Below are 20,741 nucleotides of genomic sequence, written 5' to 3' on the forward strand. Positions count from 1 at the left end.
TGAGAATGTCTGGTGCCAGGTCCAGGATTCTTGCTCTTGGGTGCTTTGTTGCTAGGCTTTGAAGGAACTCAGAGTAGAGAATATAGGAGAAAACAGTCCCACTGGAGAAGACCCACTTCAGTGAGGTTTTTAGAAGTCCCAGGTGTGGTGCTTTTAGCTGGCAGCTGCTGTGCTGGTGACCTTTGGGTTTTTGCAGGACAAGCAGGACAATTGTAATAAATGAGCTGAGGCATTTGGGTGCTGTTTGTGGGAGTGACTCCATCTCCCTTCTGGGTGAGAAGTTGGGTGTGAGGGCAGTTGGCTTTGTGAGTCTGATATCCAAACTGAACAAAAGACGTGCACGTTCTTCAAGCGTTTCTCTGCTGCTTCATAAGATGCAGGAAACTCATTTGTTCCAACCAGAAAGCATTTGTTCTAAATGCTAAACAGTTGTGATGTTTCAGCAGTTACCAATGAATGGAGTGCTGCTCTCATCCTCCCTTACTCGAGATTCCTTTTCAGGAGGAGGGATGCAACTACAGAATCCTATAGTTGTGCTCCTGGAAGTATTTCTGTGTGTATCTTTAGGATATAAGTGTTAGCACACGGGGTGAGCTGGGACAGGAGCTTTAAGGGCTAGGGTTACTGTTCACTTGTCTTGGAGAAGCATAACTGAAGTCTGCATCAGGTACCTTACTTTCATTTCAACTCTTACTCTTCTGTCTGAAAATGTTACTGGTAAGCATGCTAACTTACAGTGATTTGCTCTCTGTTGTCAGCATTCCTTAAAGGAAGGCTTGAGATTTTCTCCCATTCACTTGACGTGCCTTCATTTATGCATTAAAACCTATTTTGTAAACATAATTGTATTGCGGCATCCCTATGACCCTTTGGCAATCTGTTCTTTTTGATATATTTTCTCCTGCTTGTGATGTAGTGAAATAATTGTCTAGATTCCTTCAGAATTCATTATCTAGGTTCCTTGAGACTGGGTACTTTTTAAACTGTCACAGCAGCAAAAGGATGTTCTCTGGATTTGGGTGACGCTCTTGCTGTAGGTCTTAGATAGCCAGTGAAGCACTGTAACAAATATAAATTGGCTGTTTAACTGTTAAAATTCTGTGGCATAGAAGGGTTGTTTTCCTCATGTTGATAACTATTTCTTTACGAGTTCAGAATTTCTTTCATGGTCAGTCCTTTGATTTCTCTGCTAAAGAAATGTCAGGCTAACAGATTTGGAGAAGCGTTACTGAGCTGGCTGTTTTTAGATGAACGTTCCACATATACAATACCCACATTTGTTTCAGCTCTGCCAATTAGAACATGAAGTGGAAAGTAAATCACGGTAAGGTTCAAAAACATTATGATTTTTTTTTTTCCTCAAATCTTGCAGATGCTTTTTTCTTTTGAAGTTGCTGAGCTTTAATGCAAGTATCATGTGTTTCGAGGCTTTACTCCTTAGGCATCTCCATCTTTTATTGCCATCTGGTGGCAAAAACATCCGTAAGAGAAAATGAAAAAAATTGTTGAAAGAATGTAGGCTGCTTAATTCATTTACCGCCAATGATGTCACAGGCTTCATCAGCAGGAATGGGGCAGCAAAAGAGCCACCATCCAAGCATGGCTAATGAGCTCTAAGGATAGCGCCATTAGTGCAAGGCTGCAGGCACCCCTGTCTCACTTACTGGTGTGTGTGTGTGAGCTGACTGACAGCAGCATTCATATTTCATCATTTACAGAGCACAAACCACTGATGTCATGCTCTTGTAACACTCAGAAGTAAATGTTGTACAAGGTACATTAACAGAAATACAGCCTTAAAAAGGTGAGTTGCATAGAAAGCATGAGCTCTAGAACAAGGCTGAAAGAACAGAGATCACTCTTTGTTTCCCAGAAGCAAAAACTGTCAAGGATGCACCAGACTAGTTCAGTGAAAAGTATACATTGCTTTTCCTCCCCCTATGTATGAATGTGGCAGCTAGGAAGGCAAATGGGATCCTGGGCTCCATCAGGAGAGGGGTGGCCAGCAGGGACAGAGGTGATTCTCCCACTTTACTCTGCTCTTGAGAGGCCCCATCTGGAGTACTGTGTCCAGGTATGGAGCCCTCAGTACAAGAAAGACATGGAGCTGTTGGAAAGGGTCCAGAGGAGGGCCACGAAGATGATCAGGGGGCTGGAGCACCTCCCCTATGAAGACAGGCTGAGGGAGCTGGGCTTGTTCAGCCTGGAGAAAAGAAGGCTGCGGGGTGACCTCATTGCAGCCTTTCAGTACCTGAAGGGAACATACAATCAGAAGGGGAGTAAACTCTTCAAAAGGACTGATAATACCATGATTCTTTGATTAGAATTAAAGCAATTAATTGGTTCCTAAGTCTATGACCTAGTATTTTATGCTGGTCAGATCTGTGCTCTTTTCAGTGTTTTTAAGCTTTTTTGTTATGATATTCTTGTCATTCTGTGCATTAACAGGGACACTGCTTCAGCAAACAACTGTACTTCTTGTAGGCTGGCTGTTTGAAGGTTAGCACTGGAAGACCTGAATCTTATTTTCATCGTGCCAGCAACGCTAGAGCAATAGAGAATTAAAAGGAGTTACAGACGGGATGAGACAACAAGGGTTTTTGATACTGCCTCTCTCTCCTATTAAAAAATACTGAATGATTTTTGAAGTCTAAGTAGATCAACTGCATTTACTTCGTTCAGAAAAAGCTGATCCATCACCAAAGAAAAGGTGCTGGCTGTTAACTCGTGAAGTCTGGCTCTTTTGAAAAGTGCCCTGAGGCTGGTGGAATATTAGCTGAAGCTTGCGAAAATGTCAATGATTGGGTGAGGTTTTCTCCCTAAAGGATTTGGTTGATAGAAAATGTGGCCACAGAAGGTATTCCCCCTCTGCAAGATGTGTTTCAAATGTTTGCTATAGAGCTCTGATTTAATGTGTCATCTTTTTTAAACTCCAAGCTGGAGTGTTATCTCCTCTGAGATAAGTGGGAATAATTCTTGCTGAAATCAGATGTGGAGGAATTGAATTTCAGTCTCGTCTCAGTGGTAAATTCCTGACCTCTAGGAGGTGGTTCTGTTAGGGTAATGTTTTAGGGCTGTGTCGGACTGTGAGGGGTCATGGGTTCAGACTGATGGACATCAGGGGCATTTTCCATAAGCCTTTAATGTATTTCTACGGCCTATTTCTTATCTTGTCTCATAGCATACCTAACTTGGCTTTCTTTATCTGGTGTGTGACAGTGAGTGAGTGGGTGGTCTGGAAACAGCAGTAGCTGTTTGTTGTTTGTAACAGTTATTCCAGTTTAATATGGAAAACACATCATTGAACACTGTTAGGCAAGATCATGCCTTCTGTCCAACCCTGTGTCTGTTCCCACAAGAAGTTTAAGTGTTAATGTGTTCCCCTCTGCGTGAAGGTTGAAAACTGAGGGTTGCAGTTTGTTTTATCCTAGGAGCACTCAGGCAAAATAGGACCCGCCTGTCTGCTCTTTATGTCAGTAGGTACCTATTTCCTATCTTAGTGATAACAAATGTTACAAGTGTGAATTCTTAAATGTGCTGCTGCATTAGCAAAGGTGTTTAATTTTGTATACTGTCTTCTTTCACTTTGCAGTGTTTGAATGTTCCTTGTTGTGGGTTGTTTCTGGTTTTGTTTTTTTTAATAAGTAGTTGAATATTAAACACACAGGAAAAAACACTGCTTGTTGTTATCCAATACTGTGGAGTCTGGAAGTTGTGAAAAGTAAGATGAAGTTTTTTCTGAGGTGCTCTCTTATTTTTATGATGTGTTGTTTTTGCCTCAGCAGGGATGGGCTTCCCTGTCCCTCACCCTTTGAATCCCAAGGGATTTATGGCACTGTGGGGCAGTAAAGCAGTTTGCTGTTAGTCCACCTCTTGCTGTTTTTGGTTTTCTGTTTGCTTTAACTATTATTATGGTATTACATCTAGTTTTGACTATTTCATTTTTGTAACAACACGGTCAGCAGCAGTAGTAAAATGACATAAGGGAAACCTGAGGAACAGACTGAATGCTGACAGATAAGGCCATCTATCAATTTTCATTCTCTGATTTGCTTTCTTGGTACTCAAACAGCAGCAGCTCGAGCAATTTCCTGACACTAAAGACATTTCTATCAGAAACGCTTCCTGCAGAAGAAACACCAAAATTGAACTGTGAGATCAAGCTTTGACTGCAGAACACTTTGACTTTGACTTTTGACTTTGACTTGTGCTTGCAGTCTTTTGTCCAACCTTTCTCCATCCTACTGCTTAGACCCTGTACGAACAGGATGTGAGCTCATATCTGTCGTCATTATCGTTCATGTCACAGCTTTCCAGAACTTCTCTTTTTGCCCTCTTTTAAAGGATGAAACTCCTCTTTTAAAATCCTGAGATGTGTTATTGGCTGTACACCATGAGGGCCGGAAATTCTGAGGAATACAAAAAGTAGAAGCAGTGCTTGGATACAAGTATCAAAACAAGGACCTAGTGACATGTTGGAGTCGGTGTCTGATAGCAAAACGGTTCCTGGTTGATACCCTTGTAAGCTAAGAGGACAAGCTGCATGATGAGTGGAGACTCAGAAAAATTGGTGTTCTGCCACTTCAGTGAAATTACAGTTACGCCTGTAAAAGCTTCTACAGACTTTTTAAGCATGGTTTGGATTTAGACTATGGAAAGTCTTTAGGAAGTGAGGAGTTGTATTTGAAAACACTGAAGTGTTTTAAGTGCTCTTATTTTCACGAACAACTTGTAAAAATGTAGAAAACTCCCTTGCTAAGATCATCCAAAACGTGGGCTGTTAATTTCTGAAAACAAAGGCCTATCTTTCATGATACAGAACTTGAATTACTTTTTTTCAGTTTAGTGATGTGTTATGAGCAAAAGTAATTGGGTGAAAAGTCAGAATCTGAGTTCAGACCTGTTCTTTATTCTGTAAACGTGTGCGGTATTTATCTGAATCTTTCGGGTTGTTTCAAAAGATGAAATGCTAATGATAAAAGCAGTAAATCGTTTTCACTCGACCTGACTTTTTAAATAAACTCTTTCACCTGTGCCACCATGTTAACTGCATGTGCTCATATATAATGTTTTCTTGATGTACACAATGATGTGCTTTTTTGGGTACTCTTCATTTAAGAGTACTAGGGGCTTGAAAATAGTGAAGCCTGTTATGAACTTGTGAAATACAGAGATACTATTGATATTCTCCACAGAGTATGCTGAATTTCTACACTGCAAAGGAAGAAAGTTTACAGATTTTGATGAAGTTCGTCAGGAAATTGAAGTAGAAACAGACAGAATAACAGGAGTGAACAAAGGGATTTCTTCAATTCCTATTAATTTAAGAATATATTCTCCACATGGTAAGTGAGATGATTCAACTGTATATTCCTGTGATGTAATATATTACATAGCTCTGTCTGTTTAGTTCTCTCTTTTTCATGCCTTCTCATTGCTTGATTAGTAGTCTTCTGGGATGCAAAGATTTCCACAAGAAGTGGATATACCTGTGTAAGGATATTCAGCATCTGCTGCATTATGAAGCCACTTTACTACAGAGAGCTGTTGCTACTAGAGTTGAGCAGAACATGGGCTTTATCCCATTTAATGTTCTCATGATTTTTAAATATTCCCTCTCTACATCAGGGAGAAGCCAGTTCCTCTCCCAGCACATATACGAGCTCACCAGTAAATCTTTGTTAAAGACACATAGGATGTAGCAGATGAAGTGGCAAAACCCTTTCTTTCTACTCACATGGATTTCTCAGATTGGTGATCTAGAAAGTCATTATGTCTCATTGCCCTATTGGATTTTTCTTATTCCCTGTCACTGAGAACATACTTAGGCAATACAGATGTTTAAATCTGCATTGTGTTATAGACCCCCAATATAGATCAAAGTTAGGTTTCCTGGTTGCCATCTGCTCTATTTAATGAAGGCAGTCTAGAGGAAATGTTTTGCATTGAATTCAGCCTGGATGTTGGGGAAAAGTGGTGAGTCTGGCTGAGGCATTTATCTAACCACTTCATCCAATGCCTTGATTGTGAATCAAAGGACATGAGAATTAAAATAAGAGGAGAGGTAATTAAAGAGATGCTGATCCTCCCTTTGATATGCCATGAGAAGCCTTGGCTCTAAATGTGTGCCCCTGAGCCCTGTTGCTGCTATGCAGATGTGGCATAGCAAACAGGAGAGCAACTGAACTAAGTGCTCTACCTCACTGCATGCTTCCTGAACATGCTGGCAAAAGGAGAGTATGAACATTTTCTACCTAATGCTCTTAATTTGTTTTATGGATCAGTCTTTTAGTGCAGCAACTGTTATCTGTATTGGACAGACACCAAATGTATTTCCAGGTATTTCCTTTCTAGGAATCCTAATTTTCTCATTTGTCTAAATTCTGTTACTGTATTAGATGAACAAGCTGATGCTTCTGGGTGGTCTGTGGATTGAAGTATGAAATATGAATGGCCTATTAGCTTTTTGATGGAAAAAGCTCAGAAAGCCATATCCATTTGCCTAAGAGCCTTCAGTGGTATTCCATATAAGTATCATTTGCTTATACCGGTTGTAATGTTTAAAATATTAAGTATAGTACTCTTAAATCCAAATGAGGGACCAATAGGGAACAACTATGGTAACAAGTATACTTTTCAGACTATCATGTGTTTTATTTGAACCACTGGTAACTGATTTTATAAGTATATTAATATTGTACAAGATTTGATGTGACTAAAATCTGTCTACGTCCATACATGTATAGATCTCTTTAGATGTGTCTGGCATGCTAACCAGTGTTGTGATTCTGTGTTCTCTGTACAGTACTAAGCCTAACTCTTATTGACTTGCCGGGAATCACTAAAGTGCCAGTAGGGGATCAGCCTCCAGATATCGAGCAACAGATAAGAGACATGATAATGCAGTTCATCTCTCGAGAAAACTGTTTGATATTGGCTGTGACTCCAGCTAACACTGATCTGGCCAATTCAGATGCTCTGAAGTTAGCTAAAGAAGTAGACCCTCAAGGTAAGCATGATTGAACATAGCTACTGAGCCTTGTTAAACAAATTTCAGGAATATATTTCAGCACTGCCAACGACGACCCCTTCGTTTCCAGTCATACGTTTACTTGCATCTGTGGTGGTTGTTGCATGATAAATTTTTAAGATGATCATGTTTTTAATAATTACTATGGAACTGTAGGATGTATTTTTTTTTTCTTCTGAGCATAGATGATTTTTTCACTATTATTTTTTTCCTCATCTCTGACTTGATTAGGCCTTAGGACCATTGGTGTGATCACAAAATTGGATCTGATGGATGAAGGCACCGATGCAAGAGACGTTCTAGAAAATAAACTACTTCCTCTTCGTAGAGGTAAAAACGTTCAATTGCCTCTGTTCTTTGGCTTTGCTAATGGTAGTGTTTGAGAGTTCTGGAGATGAATGAAGGGTTATTCTGGACCTGATAAGTTCCTATCTTTTATTATATTTCGTTCAGCAAACGTAGAAGGGGGATGTGCTAAAAATATTCTATAAGTAAAATAATTTATCCTGGACCTGGAAAATACACCGCTTATTCCTGAGGAAACAAGAAATGTCAGTATTATTTATTAGCCAGTTTTCTTTTTCTGTGCCAGGTTGCTGTCCCTTTCAACAAAAGTCTTTTCTTCTTATATATGACAGAAACCAGCATCAGTGCTTCTTGCTGTTAATTTGAATTTGACCTCTCACGGAAGCTTTCTATTTGATTGTTCCAACAGCTACTGTTACAGTCACTTTCACTGTTAACAATATCAGTAATTTTGTTTCTAGTTATACTTGGCTTATGAGGCCACCATCTCCTTCCAGTATATGAGCACAGCAAACAATTTATGAACATACTCCTCCAGCAGGCATTAAGAAATAACTCATTTTTCCTGTATTTTGTTAGTGCTGTGTCGTTTACTTATCCTGACTTATTAGGTCTTTTCTTTGTTGTTCATTTTTGGTACTTTAACTTTGTCTCTATTTGAAGTGACTTCTTTGGAGTGCACTAAAGTTTTGAATTAGTAATGTAAAAAGAAGTGCATCTATTTCACATGAATAGAATGAACAAATTGGATGTTAAGTTCATTTACAATGCTTGTAAATGGTGCCTGAAATACCTTAATTGGAAATTTGTTTGGATTGAGGCAGTGTAGTTCAATTTAATATGAATCCAGTTGTGCAGAGAATACCTGCATTAACATGCCTATTGGTTTGGGATTGTTTCAGGTTATATTGGTGTTGTGAACAGAAGCCAGAAAGACATCGATGGAAAGAAGGACATAAAGGCAGCTCTTCTAGCAGAAAGGAAATTCTTTCTTTCCCACCCAGCGTACAGGCACATGGCAGATCGGATGGGAACACCGTATCTTCAGAAAGTTCTAAACCAGGTAAAACCTGAGTTCTATGTGCTATTATAGTGAATAGGACCAATACAAAATCTTCACTAAAATGAACCTTATTGATTCTTTTCTGCCTTTTACTTTTTACAGTGTAATTAACAAAGTAGCATATTAAAAACAGCACTTAGAAATGTACTGTGGGAAACAGAGGGCCTAATTTGTAGGCACTTGTTAGTATTCATAAGCCTACAGTAATTAAGATTGTTAATTACAGACATTTTTATTGTTGATAACATATAATGTTCAATCTTGATTTTCTTCCAAGACATCATAACTTTATTTTTTATCTTTTACTCAAAAACTTACTCAGGTTGGTACCTCCTGCACTCAAACGTAAGCTAATAGTGGTACTCTTTGATTATGTAGTTTTCCAAATTTGGAAATTCTGTGATATTTTATTCCACTTTATTAATTTGTAAAAATCTAGTCTAGCTTCTCTTAGCTCTGTCTATATTACTTAAGGTTGCAGTTTAAGCTGTAATATTAATTACAAATACAGTAAATTGTAGGACATACCCCTACAATCTTTATGAAGATACTTGGGGAGTACAGAGCCATTTAATGGACTTTTTTTTTCTCTTTTTTTTTTTTTGGAGCCGTGCACAGCAGCACATAGTTGTAACCTACAGTCTTCTTTCAAGCTGGCCTGTGCACTGTATGGGTGAACAGAGTAATTCTGAGGGAGACTGTATAGAAGCAAGTTGGTTTTTTGCCATTGAAGAGTACAAGATGTTCTCTGTTACCTTGGGGAAGACTTCGCATTCCTTGCAAAAACTCTTTTGCTCCAGCAAAGCAAAATTGTATGCACTCGATCTACAAAACTGGAAGTGTAGTTAAAGGAGATGGAAAACAAAGGCGACAATTCTAAGTGACCCTGGAGCACTGGGATTCTGACATCTTCCAATGTCAGGAGGCTCTTACATCTGCTCCCGATTGCTTTTCATGCTCAGGATAAATTCCCTCTTACTTAGATGTGCGCAGAACCTTTTGTCATTTTTATTTTTCCTGATAACAGTTCTTTGCTTCCCTATTCTCTTGAGCACTGAATATGAGCATACATAGAAAGTGAAATTCTCTCCTCCTGGATGCTTCTCCAAGTACACTGTCCTATTCTGTAATTATCACGTGTCTCTTATCATGTATCATCATATCTCTTTAAGTGCACTGAAAGAGAAATACCTTATGTCTTAGTTTTGAAACTAAACCGACCCAGTTTTATATTCCTTTAAACTCAGCAACATCTAATACAGTTTATATATCAGTAATATTTTTGAGCATTTTCCTTTTAGTTTATTTCAGTATTAACTGTTAGTCTTCTGTTGCTGTTACTGTATGTAGAATACTACATGAGAAGATGCGTGCCAGAATTGTCCCGAAGTTATTAGTGCATTAGTGTTTGTGGTTCCAGGTAGTATTTAAATTATTCTGTATCCACAAGGTGGTGCTCCAGGGAAACTCCAGTGCTTGATAATGTGTCTCTCAGGCTGGCTGAACAGCTTTGGGGCTCAGTTTGCTTACTTGGTATTTGATGTTCTTTGTTTATACTTGTGTGCTTGGGAAGATCAGCAATATAGTGCAAAAAGTCCATTTTAGTTTAAATCAAGGGATGGATATAATGCATGGGAAGCTTGCTGTACAGCTGCCAGTGATGTCCAAACACATTACAACATATATGTGCAGAAGTAACTGAGATAAGAACTTTTCTAAGATTACTTCTACTCCAGTTTATTTTCCAGTAGTTTTAGGTATATTTTCATAAATGAAAACAGTACTCTGGTACTAGTACCAGTAAAGTACTCTTTATATAAAGATTTTCACAAAATATTTAAGTGTTGTAATCATTAATAAAAATATTATTTAAATTTAATTATTAATTTAATTATCTATTAAATTTAAAGGCCTAAATCTCCTTAGTATTTTCCTTAGTTATTTTCCTTAGTATTCTGCACACAACAAAGTAGAAGTGCTAAGTAGATACCCTTTATGCCTATACTTCCTTCTGTCACTGTTCTCAAGTGCTTTTGGAAGTGCTCAGAATCAGTGAAATGGATGTTGGCAACAAAATGCTGAGCTCTTATGAGAGATCATTTCAAATTAAAGTAATTTTTTAGTGTTTAGCTAAACAACTGTGTCATATTGCGCCTCACTGAGTGGAAAAAGTCAAGAAGTTTTTCAAACCTCCATATTATATGTATGTGGAAGGGATGTTGTGGTATTCTTTATCCATCTCCATTGCTTCAAAGATCAAAAGGAATTACACTAGTAAACTTGTGCAGGCGACCCTGATATGTTTGGCAGTCTGAAGGAAATGGCTATGCTCTTGCTTTCATCTTTATTAACAGTATTAAAAGACTTCTGTTTGCTTTTTAGCAACTTACCAATCATATTCGGGATACCCTGCCAGCATTCAGGAGCAAACTCCAGAGCCAGCTGCTTTCTATAGAACATGAAGTAGAGGTATACAAAAACTTCAGACCAGAGGATCCAACCAGAAAAACAAAAGCTTTGTTGCAGTGAGTGTCGTCTTTAACTGCTTTTCCATTGTCTATAGGTTTGCTTTGTTTTGCTTGATTTTTTTTTTTCCCCCTCATGAATATAAATGTTAGGATATGGAAAAAGATTCTTTATGCAATCTCTGAAGGAGATTGGAGCTTGGTATTTCAGAACACTTGCATATTTCAGCAAGGTTTTCCCTAAATTAGTATTAGCAATCATAAAAAGAGAGAAGGCAGAGCAGGAAAAGGTACAAAGATGAGTAACATACATGATCTTAAGGTAAGAAATTGCTTCAGATCGTAGGGACACATTGCAGCCTGTCAGAAAGATTACTTCAAGCAAAGGGAGGAGATTGTGTTAGAGCTTTATAAGATGAGAAGCATAAAAGGAGAATAGGAATGGTTTGTTTTTTTTTTTGTTTTTTTTTTTTTAAGATATGAAAACTTGGCCATCCAAAAGAACTTGAAAATGGTAAGAACAAAATTAATTATTGATAGTAGTCCTTCATGTGGTATGCACCAAAGTTACAGAGCTCCTTACTGAAGGAGCTGATTCTAATAGTTGGTTTGTAAACTGCAGTTAAGCAGGCTCTTGGGGATAGGGAAAATATTCAAGTTTGGTGAGTATGGAGTTATATCTCTGCTGTTTGGGACACATGAACAGCGAATGAGTCTAAGGCTGGAATTCAGAAAGAAAAATGGTCACCTGAGCTCTCAAGATTTTACTGATCCAGCTGCAGGCTTTGATTTACTCCTTGATTTTTGCAACAACTGTGTCAAAAGAGTAGAGATAATTCTGTCCCTTGGAACTCAAGATGTTTTGATTGAAAGGAAAACTTGGGGACATAGCCTAGGACTATTCTATGAGAGTACAACATGGGTTATTTTTTTGGTCCTTATATCTGGTCGTTAATCTGAGAGGCGCCTATATATATGCATCTTCCATAACTATAGGAATTATTGTGCACTCTTCTAAATGCTGCTAATGTGCAAGTCTAAGCATATTCAAGTAAACTGAAGTTTGTGGTACTGAGAGCTGACACATTAGTATTGCATCCTGGGTGAGCTTTTGGGCTTGGAAAAGCTTAAGTTACTTGGCCAGCACTGGATCAGCTTAATGACTTGATGTGTGCTGTGCTATTGAAACATCAAAGGGTCATTGCAGAGCAGTGAGCCTTCAACAAGTGTTACCTCCTTGCTATATGGCTTGTGGTCTGTCCAATGAGCTCCGTTGTTTCTGTAATAACATCTCAATATGGATGGGCTTTTCCATTCAAGTACAGTCTATAAATATCAAGACTTATGTTTGCTTATCCCACTACAAAGATTGCTATTGTTTTTCTAAATAAATAAATAAATTGATGTGATAAATAGTGATAACATTTACAGTGAAACAGGAATGTAGCCTGGTGCCCTGATGTATTTGCAGCTGACTTTAATATATGGCTTAATAAGCTGTTTTTATTTTTAAAGACAACATTCATGGTAAAAAAGGAGATATTATATGAGCTACATCCTATAAGGAAGAAGTGTGGGGGATGCGTGTGTGTATGTAAGAATGGATTTACAAGTATAGCTCCCTGATAGGCAGCCTGGGTGAATGATTTGTTGTAGAAACTTTTGTCAGTTCCTAAACCCATTTTAATGTCAATAGTACAGACGTAGTGCTGAAGTAATAGTTGATAGTTTATGCGCTTAAGTTAATCTTCTTCCCTCTCTTTGAAATTTAGGATGGTACAGCAGTTTTCAGTGGACTTTGAAAAAAGAATTGAAGGATCGGGAGATCAGGTCGATACACTCGAGCTTTCAGGTGGTGCCAAAATCAATCGTATTTTCCATGAACGTTTCCCTTTCGAACTAGTGAAGGTATTTATCCATCTTCATGATGTTATTTTTGTCTTATTTATGTATTCCTATTAAAATACCAACAGCACTAAAGCAAAGATAAAGCTTGATGTGAAGAACATGATCTTTACTGTGGAAGAAATTACATTAGATGATTATTGAGGCATTTACCTTTGTTTCTAGTTATGGGGACTGAGATAGACAAAAGATCCTGAAAAACTGTAATAATAATAATAATGTAATTATAGTCCCAGTTCCTATTATTTTTTCGTGCTTTTTATTGTTTTCTCACTAATGGCATTTTCATTCTGACTAGGGGCAAAGAAGGAAAGCACTATCACTGGCAAATTGAAGTTGCTGTGGTCAAGTAGCTGGTACCCGTTAAAACTACAGAAATGAAATATGTGCATTTTATAGCTTATCTTCCTGTTTTGAGAGCATAAGACAAAGCTGATTTTCTGTCCTATGGTTTCATAGTGGAAAGGGGAGAGGGAGTGGAACAGATTCAAATTTGATGTTTAGAGAGAGAACGTTTTTTCCCTCTTGAGACATCTCTTGCTTACCCACCCTCTGAGTAAAAGAATAAACTATGGTGGTCTGTGAACTAAGAAGTGGTTAACTGAATTTATGTTGTATTCTTTTACCTTTTCTTTCACTGCAGTGACTTTAGCTTCCCCTGTACATGAGCCATGCTGTATTTCCATCTGTTTTCTTTGATGCTTTTCCTAAGCTTCCTTTCCATGTATTTAAGTTTGGCTTCCTCAGTAATCATCTAGCTTTCAGTTGGGTGAGAACCACACAGGTTTTAGCTAGTTCTGAGGTTTAAATATGCTGTGCCAACTAGCACTCCTAGAGAACAGGTTATAGTTAGGCTTAGATAGGTATCTTCACTTGAGACAATACTAACATATTGTTCAGTGTTAATGGTTTACGGGCTGGTTCAGCCTGGTTCTGTGACTGGGGCAGAGGGATCTTAAATTTGGTTGAAAAACAATAGGGTGGGAAATTGAGGATAAACAGAACATGCTGGTAGAGGTTGTACCACTTCATGAAACTTTAAAATAAAAAAAAAAAAAAAAGTGAGTTCCAAATGTCGTTTTTGGCTTTCTCCACCAACTCTTGTCTTTTGTGGGATGTTCTGCAAAATCATTTCAGCTCTTTGGTATACTGGGAACAGAAGGGTGCGTAATTCCCAGCAGTCCTTACTGTTGCCTGTAGCCTTAGTATTAAAACATCTTATAATACTTACCTTTTGTTTAGCATAATTAGAGATTAATGTTGCAATAGTTGATCTTTCCTGTCTTCCAGATATATCAGAAAAAATATTTTCTATTTCATTTCAAATTTTCCCCTAATATGATCTCAAATGCTTTTGTTCATCTAGATGGAGTTCAATGAGAAAGAGCTGCGGAGAGAAATAAGTTATGCAATCAAGAACATACATGGTATCAGGCAAGTGCTCCCCTGTTTTCAAGGCTGATCGCGTTGCAGAAGGTGTGGTCGTCTTGACCTGTGGACGTGCTGACTGGTTGCTAGACCACATTTCTAATGCACTGCTCCCAACAGCTGATGTTTCTTCTACTCCTTCATACTTCTGTTTTTCAGGTAGCTATTTTGGGCTACCTGGTGATGTTTAGTTTACTTGGAAATCTGGGAAAATTATTTTACAGAGAAAATAATTTACTTTTTTTTTTTTACCCCTGGTACTGCAAACTGTAATGTATTACTATAATTTTCAATATAACGTAAGATTTCTACTGCATAAAGGCTGTTGGAATTGGTGTAACTGGTTGTAACTATACATTCAAAGGGGAGAAATTTCTACTTGTCCCTTTTCTGCTATTATTTAATCGCCTTTCCAGGTAAATTCAGTATCAGAAATGTTGTGTGAAATTTTTGATGCGTGACTGACATCACCATAGGAGAGCAAAACGTTTATGGAAGTCATATTCTTGGTGGCAGAATCTGGTAGAGTGGCTCACGTGAATAGTTTGGCAGTCTAGAATGTAGGGAAGACTTTTTTCCTTTCTGAAAATGATATGAAGCTATGAAGCAATGCAGTTTTGCACACACACTCACTATAGAAAAACTAGAAACCTCTAGAAAGCACATGATGAAAGCATAAGCTCAGAGGCTAGGTATGATGCTGTCTGGCACTTGACATATCAGCAGATTGAAGGTACTGCTGGGACCTGGGAATGTTGAGACTGTCACAGCTGAGTGAAGCTGCTCTTCAAAGGATGTCTCTTAAATGCAGTCATTCAATGGCCAAAAATGTAAGTGTGAGATTTGTTCGACACATCAAAAAAATTCTCAAATAAATGCTGCAGTACTCAATCGTATTTGCATAGTATTAGGGGCTTAATCGGTAGCTCTCTTTACTTCATGATATCTTTGGCTTCTTCCTGGTATGCTGCCATGGTATGTATGTTCAGATACTAAACAGACTTTACCTCAGATATTTTCTGCCCATCCTTCATCCTACACTTCCTAGCCATTTTGGGATTCATTATCAAGGTTGTAGTTTTTTTTTCACTGAAGAGCTATTACTTAGGCTTTTCTGCCTTTTTGCTTCAGAATTGGTACCAGAAATAATTCTAGCTGCCTATTTTAAGAAAGCAAATTTCTGTTAACACTTGTCAAGTAATGGTGATAGAGCCAAATCCATTGTAGCTTTCACAAACTCAATTGAATAAAGCAAGAAGAGACTAAGAATCTAAATGTGACATGCATCAATAACGGTCCATAAAATAAATGAATGAAATGTGGAAATTCTTAATATCTGCTTTGTTTCTGACAGATGAAGACTTGCAACTCCACTCTTCTCTGTTACTACTTTACTGATTAAATTAAATTGTTCCCTGCATCTCCACATTTAGAGATGTTGTAGTCTTATAACATAGAAAAGAATGTGAAAAGTGGTCATGCAGGTCAACTTGCACTGTGTGGGATGAATGTTTTCTAGTGAATGTTATAATCTACAAACGTATGGTTATGTAATATCAGCTACTATAAGCCTAACAAAAGGCTTTTTGTTTAGGGCTAAAATAAGATTTCCAGCTTCTTCATTGCAGTCTTATGTACCAGAATCTGAAAGCAGCATGTTACCTTAAGCAATCTAATGGTATACAATTTTCTTCCCCTCTTGTGTTGCTTGTCTCAGTTACCTGATGTGGGTTCATCTTTTGGTGCAAGGCATTTAGAAATCAAGCAAATCAAAGCTCTTAAGGCTGTTCTAGCGCTGTGCAGTGCTGGTAGTTTTGTTCTTCTTAAATCGGTGACAATTAATCTCAAACATCCCACAATTAGGGGTTGTGTTACCTAGCATAAGAAGATGACTTCTAATTATTTTTGATGAAGAAGCTGACAAAGCTGGGAAGGCAGCAGCTCCTGAAAGTTCAGTGTTATTGTGAAATCTTTTTCAAGAATTTGGCCTTATTGGTGGCAAGATCTTGGAAAAAAAATAAAATAAAATAAAAATTGTGGTGACAAACTAATAGTTCAGGGCATGTCTTTATAATTTGTGTCTTTTTAAAATGCAACTTATGTTGTATCAAGCTAAATCTTGCAAGCAGTGCTTGAAAGAGAACAAAGGCTGTTTGTTTAGAACTGGTTCTGCATGGTACCTTTCTGTATAGGGTTCCTGTATGCTGCAGTGACAAACTGAATTTCTGCACGTAGGACCCTGAGTAGTACAACCATCTTTACAGTTGTGATTGAAGAGGAAAAATGCATCTGTGTAAATCTTATTGGTTTGTTATGGTAGTGGCTGTACATAGTGTGCTGCTGCTTCCATTCCTCTCTCAGGTTTGGTGCGCTAGGATTACTAGCACAACGACACATCATCAGTAGGGTAAAACTAACCTGTTTCACGACGGTCTAATCCCAGCTCACGTTCCCTGTTAGTGGGTGAACAATCCAACGCTTGGTGAATTCTGCTTCACAATGATTGAAGGATCAAAAAGCGACGTGGCTATGAACGCTTGAAGAAGCTTCACAATATTATTCCAACACTTTTTAGAGTTTTCATAGTCATCTTCAAGAAATAAGCATGTTTAAACTTTTGTGTTCTTGCAATACAGTGACAGTCTTTAAAGAGAAAGGAGAGAATCTATGGAAGGCTGTATAGGGTTGCTGTTCTAATTCAGCTTCATGTTTCTGAAAAAGCAGATGAACAATCGGGTTAAAAAAAAATAGATAAACTTCCTTGCATGATATTTTGTATTGCTATCTCACATATTCTTTCATGTCTACAGGACAGGTTTATTTACTCCAGATATGGCGTTTGAAGCGATTGTTAAGAAGCAGATAGTCAAGCTGAAAGGACCTTGCTTAAAAAGCGTGGATCTAGTGATGCAGGAGTTAATCAACACTGTCAAGAAGTGCACTAAAAAGGTAACTTACAAATAGATCTGGTAATGTAAGTAGTAGCAGTAGTAGTCTTTCTTGCATTTTAGGGTATTATAAAAGATTACTGAGCTTGTTATTTTATCTAAAGAGCAAGACTCTAAATAGTTACAACTTGTGCCTAACTCTAAAAGAGTAATGGTGAAAATAGTAGCCAAAAGTTACAAGTTTTTGAGCAGGTCTGTGGTGTGAGTATTGATGTACTGAAATTGTTGAGAAACATCCTGTCTTGTTCTTCAGAGGGATGTAAAGAACACAACTTTTTGTACCAATGAGGAGATGAATGAACTATTTCTTAAGACAAGGAAGGTTGATCATCTTTTGGTGAAGATAGTATGGAAGTGTGGGAAGGATTTACCATGATATTTCTGAGCTGAATTTGGAGGATATCATTTGAATTAATTGCACAGATTCTTTCCCATTGTTGTTGGCTGTGATTACTCTTGCATCTTACCGATCACATTTTAAAGTACCATTACTGAGCTGTAAAGATGTAAAACGTTGCCACAAGGTGGAGCCTTTAAAGAACAAGAAACTTGGAAAATATTGAGAATACTGCTCTGGAATTACATGCAGAGGAAGAGCGAAGTGTGGAGACATGTCACTTCAAGGCTGATAAACTGCTTTGTCAGTTGGTAGTAGGAGCTCTACCCTGCTCACTTGTTCATGAGTAAGCACATTTGCAGCATATTATAACTTTTAGAGTGTGCTCAATGATTAAATGCCATATACAAGCTTTTGTTTTGCTTTCTATCCTTTTAGTTTGTTTTTTGGATTATTCAAATATACATCGTGCTACTGCAGCTAAAACTTGTTAATATTTTGTTGTCTACTTTGTGATAATAGTCAAGGAAATAAGATAGTCCATCATGGAAGCTTGTTTCTCAAAGCTGTGATTTCTGAGCAGTCAGATAGAAGTACACTTTCCTCTTGGAATGGTTGATGACTTGTGTTTTAGCTGCTGAAGCTTTGTTGCAGTGTTCTTGTACATGTCCATTCAGAATCTGTATATTGAGGAAGACAACCTTTACCCAGTGCCTTCCCATTATCTTCTGTGGAGCTTTGTGTCAGATGTAGGATGTATTCAAAGGATATGCAATTAGTTAATAGTGAAATGCTACATTGTAAAACTGCCAACCCTTTCTAACCTATTATCCCACATCTGCATTTGGAGCCATCCCATACCTCTGGGATTGGTTGGATTGTTGGAAGTGTTTAGATTTCAGTGATACAGTTACTTTTATTCCAAATAATTGTCTCTTCCTCATTGTTCTATGGAGCAAAAAACACAGAAAAAAAGTCTAAGGGTTTACGTCCCTACAGCTTCTCTGGAAGATCGCTATTAATAGCAAGGGAGGCTTGCCTTTGCCAAACCATTTATTGCTTTCCTCCAAAAAAGAAAGTTGAAGTTTTTCTGTTTATACGTTATTGAAGCTACCCTGCAGATATGAATTTCTATTATTTCTGCTCTTCAGTTGGCAACCTATCCAAGATTATGTGAGGAAACAGAAAGAATTGTTGCTGGGTACATTCGTGAAAGAGAAGAGAAGACCAAGGATCAGGTGAGAATACACAGGAGTTCTGTGTTCAGGGAAATGTGTGGAGGAAGGAAGCTATTACACGTAAAATAAAATAACAGAAGATGTTTTTTGTAGCAGCAGGCTACACACTTGAGAATAACTTAGAAATTGCTCTTCTACCATTGAGCTTTGACATACGAGACTAAGTTGTTACAGAAAATCCTCATCTGGTCTTTCAAGGTAAGTAGAAGTGGCAAGCAAAGGTGCTGGCAGTACAGTTCCAGCATCAGACATCCTTCCTGTCAATGCCAATGGAAACTGTGACCCAGGAGGGAGGGTGATGTCCTGATTGTTAATGGTTTTGTTTTCCCTAGTGAGAATTAAACAATGTAATTTTAGAGTTAGCCTTATATTCCCCTACTTTATGGTGAGCACCTGAGTCCTTTGTTGTACATTCATCATCTTCCTCCTTATTGTGCTTCTTGTGTGCTTTTAGAAGCAAACATGTTCCTTTCACAGAGAAGTAACAGAAGATGAAAATGCAATGAAAGAAATTGCTGTTTGCTTTATTAACACAATGACTATAATGCTTCTGTCCCTCTTGATGAAAATCTAGGCATACATTTCTGAAAATCACTATAAAATAAAAAAGGAGAGTCAGTTAATCATTATCATAGATTAACTCAGGATAGGCTTTAGACTGACTAATTCTCTCCATGTGCAAGCTAGTAAGCTGTGCAGTGTATTCTGCTTCTTTACAATTGCAGAACAATTTAAGTGAAGTCCTAAATATATTTTAAAAACATGGTGGGCTTGTGCTTGCAAGGTGTTGTAGCTGACTCATCTGGTTTCTTCAGAATTTGGTAGAAGATACAAATGACTTAGAATAAGAAGTCTCTCTGCTTATCACGATGAAATCAAATTTCTAGTGAGGATATTTTTGGAGGAAAGAGTTAGACTCAAATCCCAGCTATGTTTTGCTGTTTGTGAGGCTCTAAATGTCTTCTAGAAATGATGGAGAGTTCAGGAGTGATACTGTGTTTGTAGAGCCGTGCAGAAATAACTCTGCTCTTAAAGGAATATAAAAGGATCCAGGTGGAGTTATTCGTAGTGCTGAGATCTTACTCATAAGCACAGTAGTGCAGTGCTGCGATAGGACACCGTAAAGCATTGGGGAAAAAACTAGATGGAACTTATTTGTTAGATAAAGAGAGCCTGGTATTCTAATGAAGTGGTCATTAATTCAGTATTTTATAAAAGTAAAACTTATACTTTATTTTCACTGCTGAAGCTTATCCATCCATGCATTGTCGTTTCAGTCTGATTATGACATTTACTGATAAGTCAATGACTCTAAGGCACGACTATGGCAATGGATAATTATGCAATTATAAATTATTAGTCCTGGTTGTGAAACTTTGAATGGGAGGAAGGAGAAGACACTAAAGGCTCCCTCTTTCATGTTCAGCAAGATTCTATATAAAGTGTTGGGAATTCTCTGGTAGCAGTATGTTTCTTCTGTACTTCCTGCTGATAAATGGAAATCTGGAAAGATGAAGGGAAAGTATAGCTATGGTTCCCTTTGCTCTCATATCTGTTCAAGAAGCTGTCCAAGGGTGGAATTGAGTTTTCTCCTGTCTTATTAAACTCTTTGCCTGGGTAGATAACTAAGTTTGATTCAAGTTTGCATCTAAAAGGACTAGCAAGTAGTAAGTTGAAATTTTTCTCTTTCACAAATCATTTGTTCCATTATTTCATTGATTAGCTTATCTCTTGAGCGTGGTGGTATTATTAAGCTCTTTCTGACAATGTGCAGTTGATCTTAAGGAACCGAGCAGAGTCCAAGTTAATGAAAATTATGTCTGTCAGGAGGGGGCAAGGGGGGGAAATAGAGGGAAGTGTTAAGCTCTCCTATAGTCTAGCTTATTAACCAAGCATATAAACAGAAGTGGTAGGACTTAAAAAACAGTGTTTCTTTTTGCTTGAACAATTATGAAAGAAATATTGAGAAAATGTGGAGAAAACTGGAAGTGTTGTTCTTTTCTCCCTTTTTCTCAGTCTCA

The 20,741-nt window shown here is 37.8% G+C and overlaps 1 protein-coding gene across 1 annotated transcript in view; it reads left to right on the plus strand.

The window, feature by feature from the left end:
* The window catches only part of DNM3 (dynamin 3), a 156,696-nt gene that overhangs the window by 13,114 nt on the left and 122,841 nt on the right, over positions 1-20,741 (plus strand). The window contains 9 exon segments of the mRNA XM_015869656.2: positions 5,196-5,345; positions 6,806-7,009; positions 7,262-7,360; positions 8,239-8,399; positions 10,782-10,924; positions 12,637-12,772; positions 14,136-14,203; positions 17,008-17,146; positions 18,634-18,720. Coding sequence (XP_015725142.2) covers positions 5,196-5,345; positions 6,806-7,009; positions 7,262-7,360; positions 8,239-8,399; positions 10,782-10,924; positions 12,637-12,772; positions 14,136-14,203; positions 17,008-17,146; positions 18,634-18,720 — 1,187 coding nt within the window.

This window comes from Coturnix japonica, chromosome 8 (genome assembly GCF_001577835.2).
Source record: "Coturnix japonica isolate 7356 chromosome 8, Coturnix japonica 2.1, whole genome shotgun sequence".
NCBI lineage: Eukaryota > Metazoa > Chordata > Aves > Galliformes > Phasianidae > Coturnix > Coturnix japonica.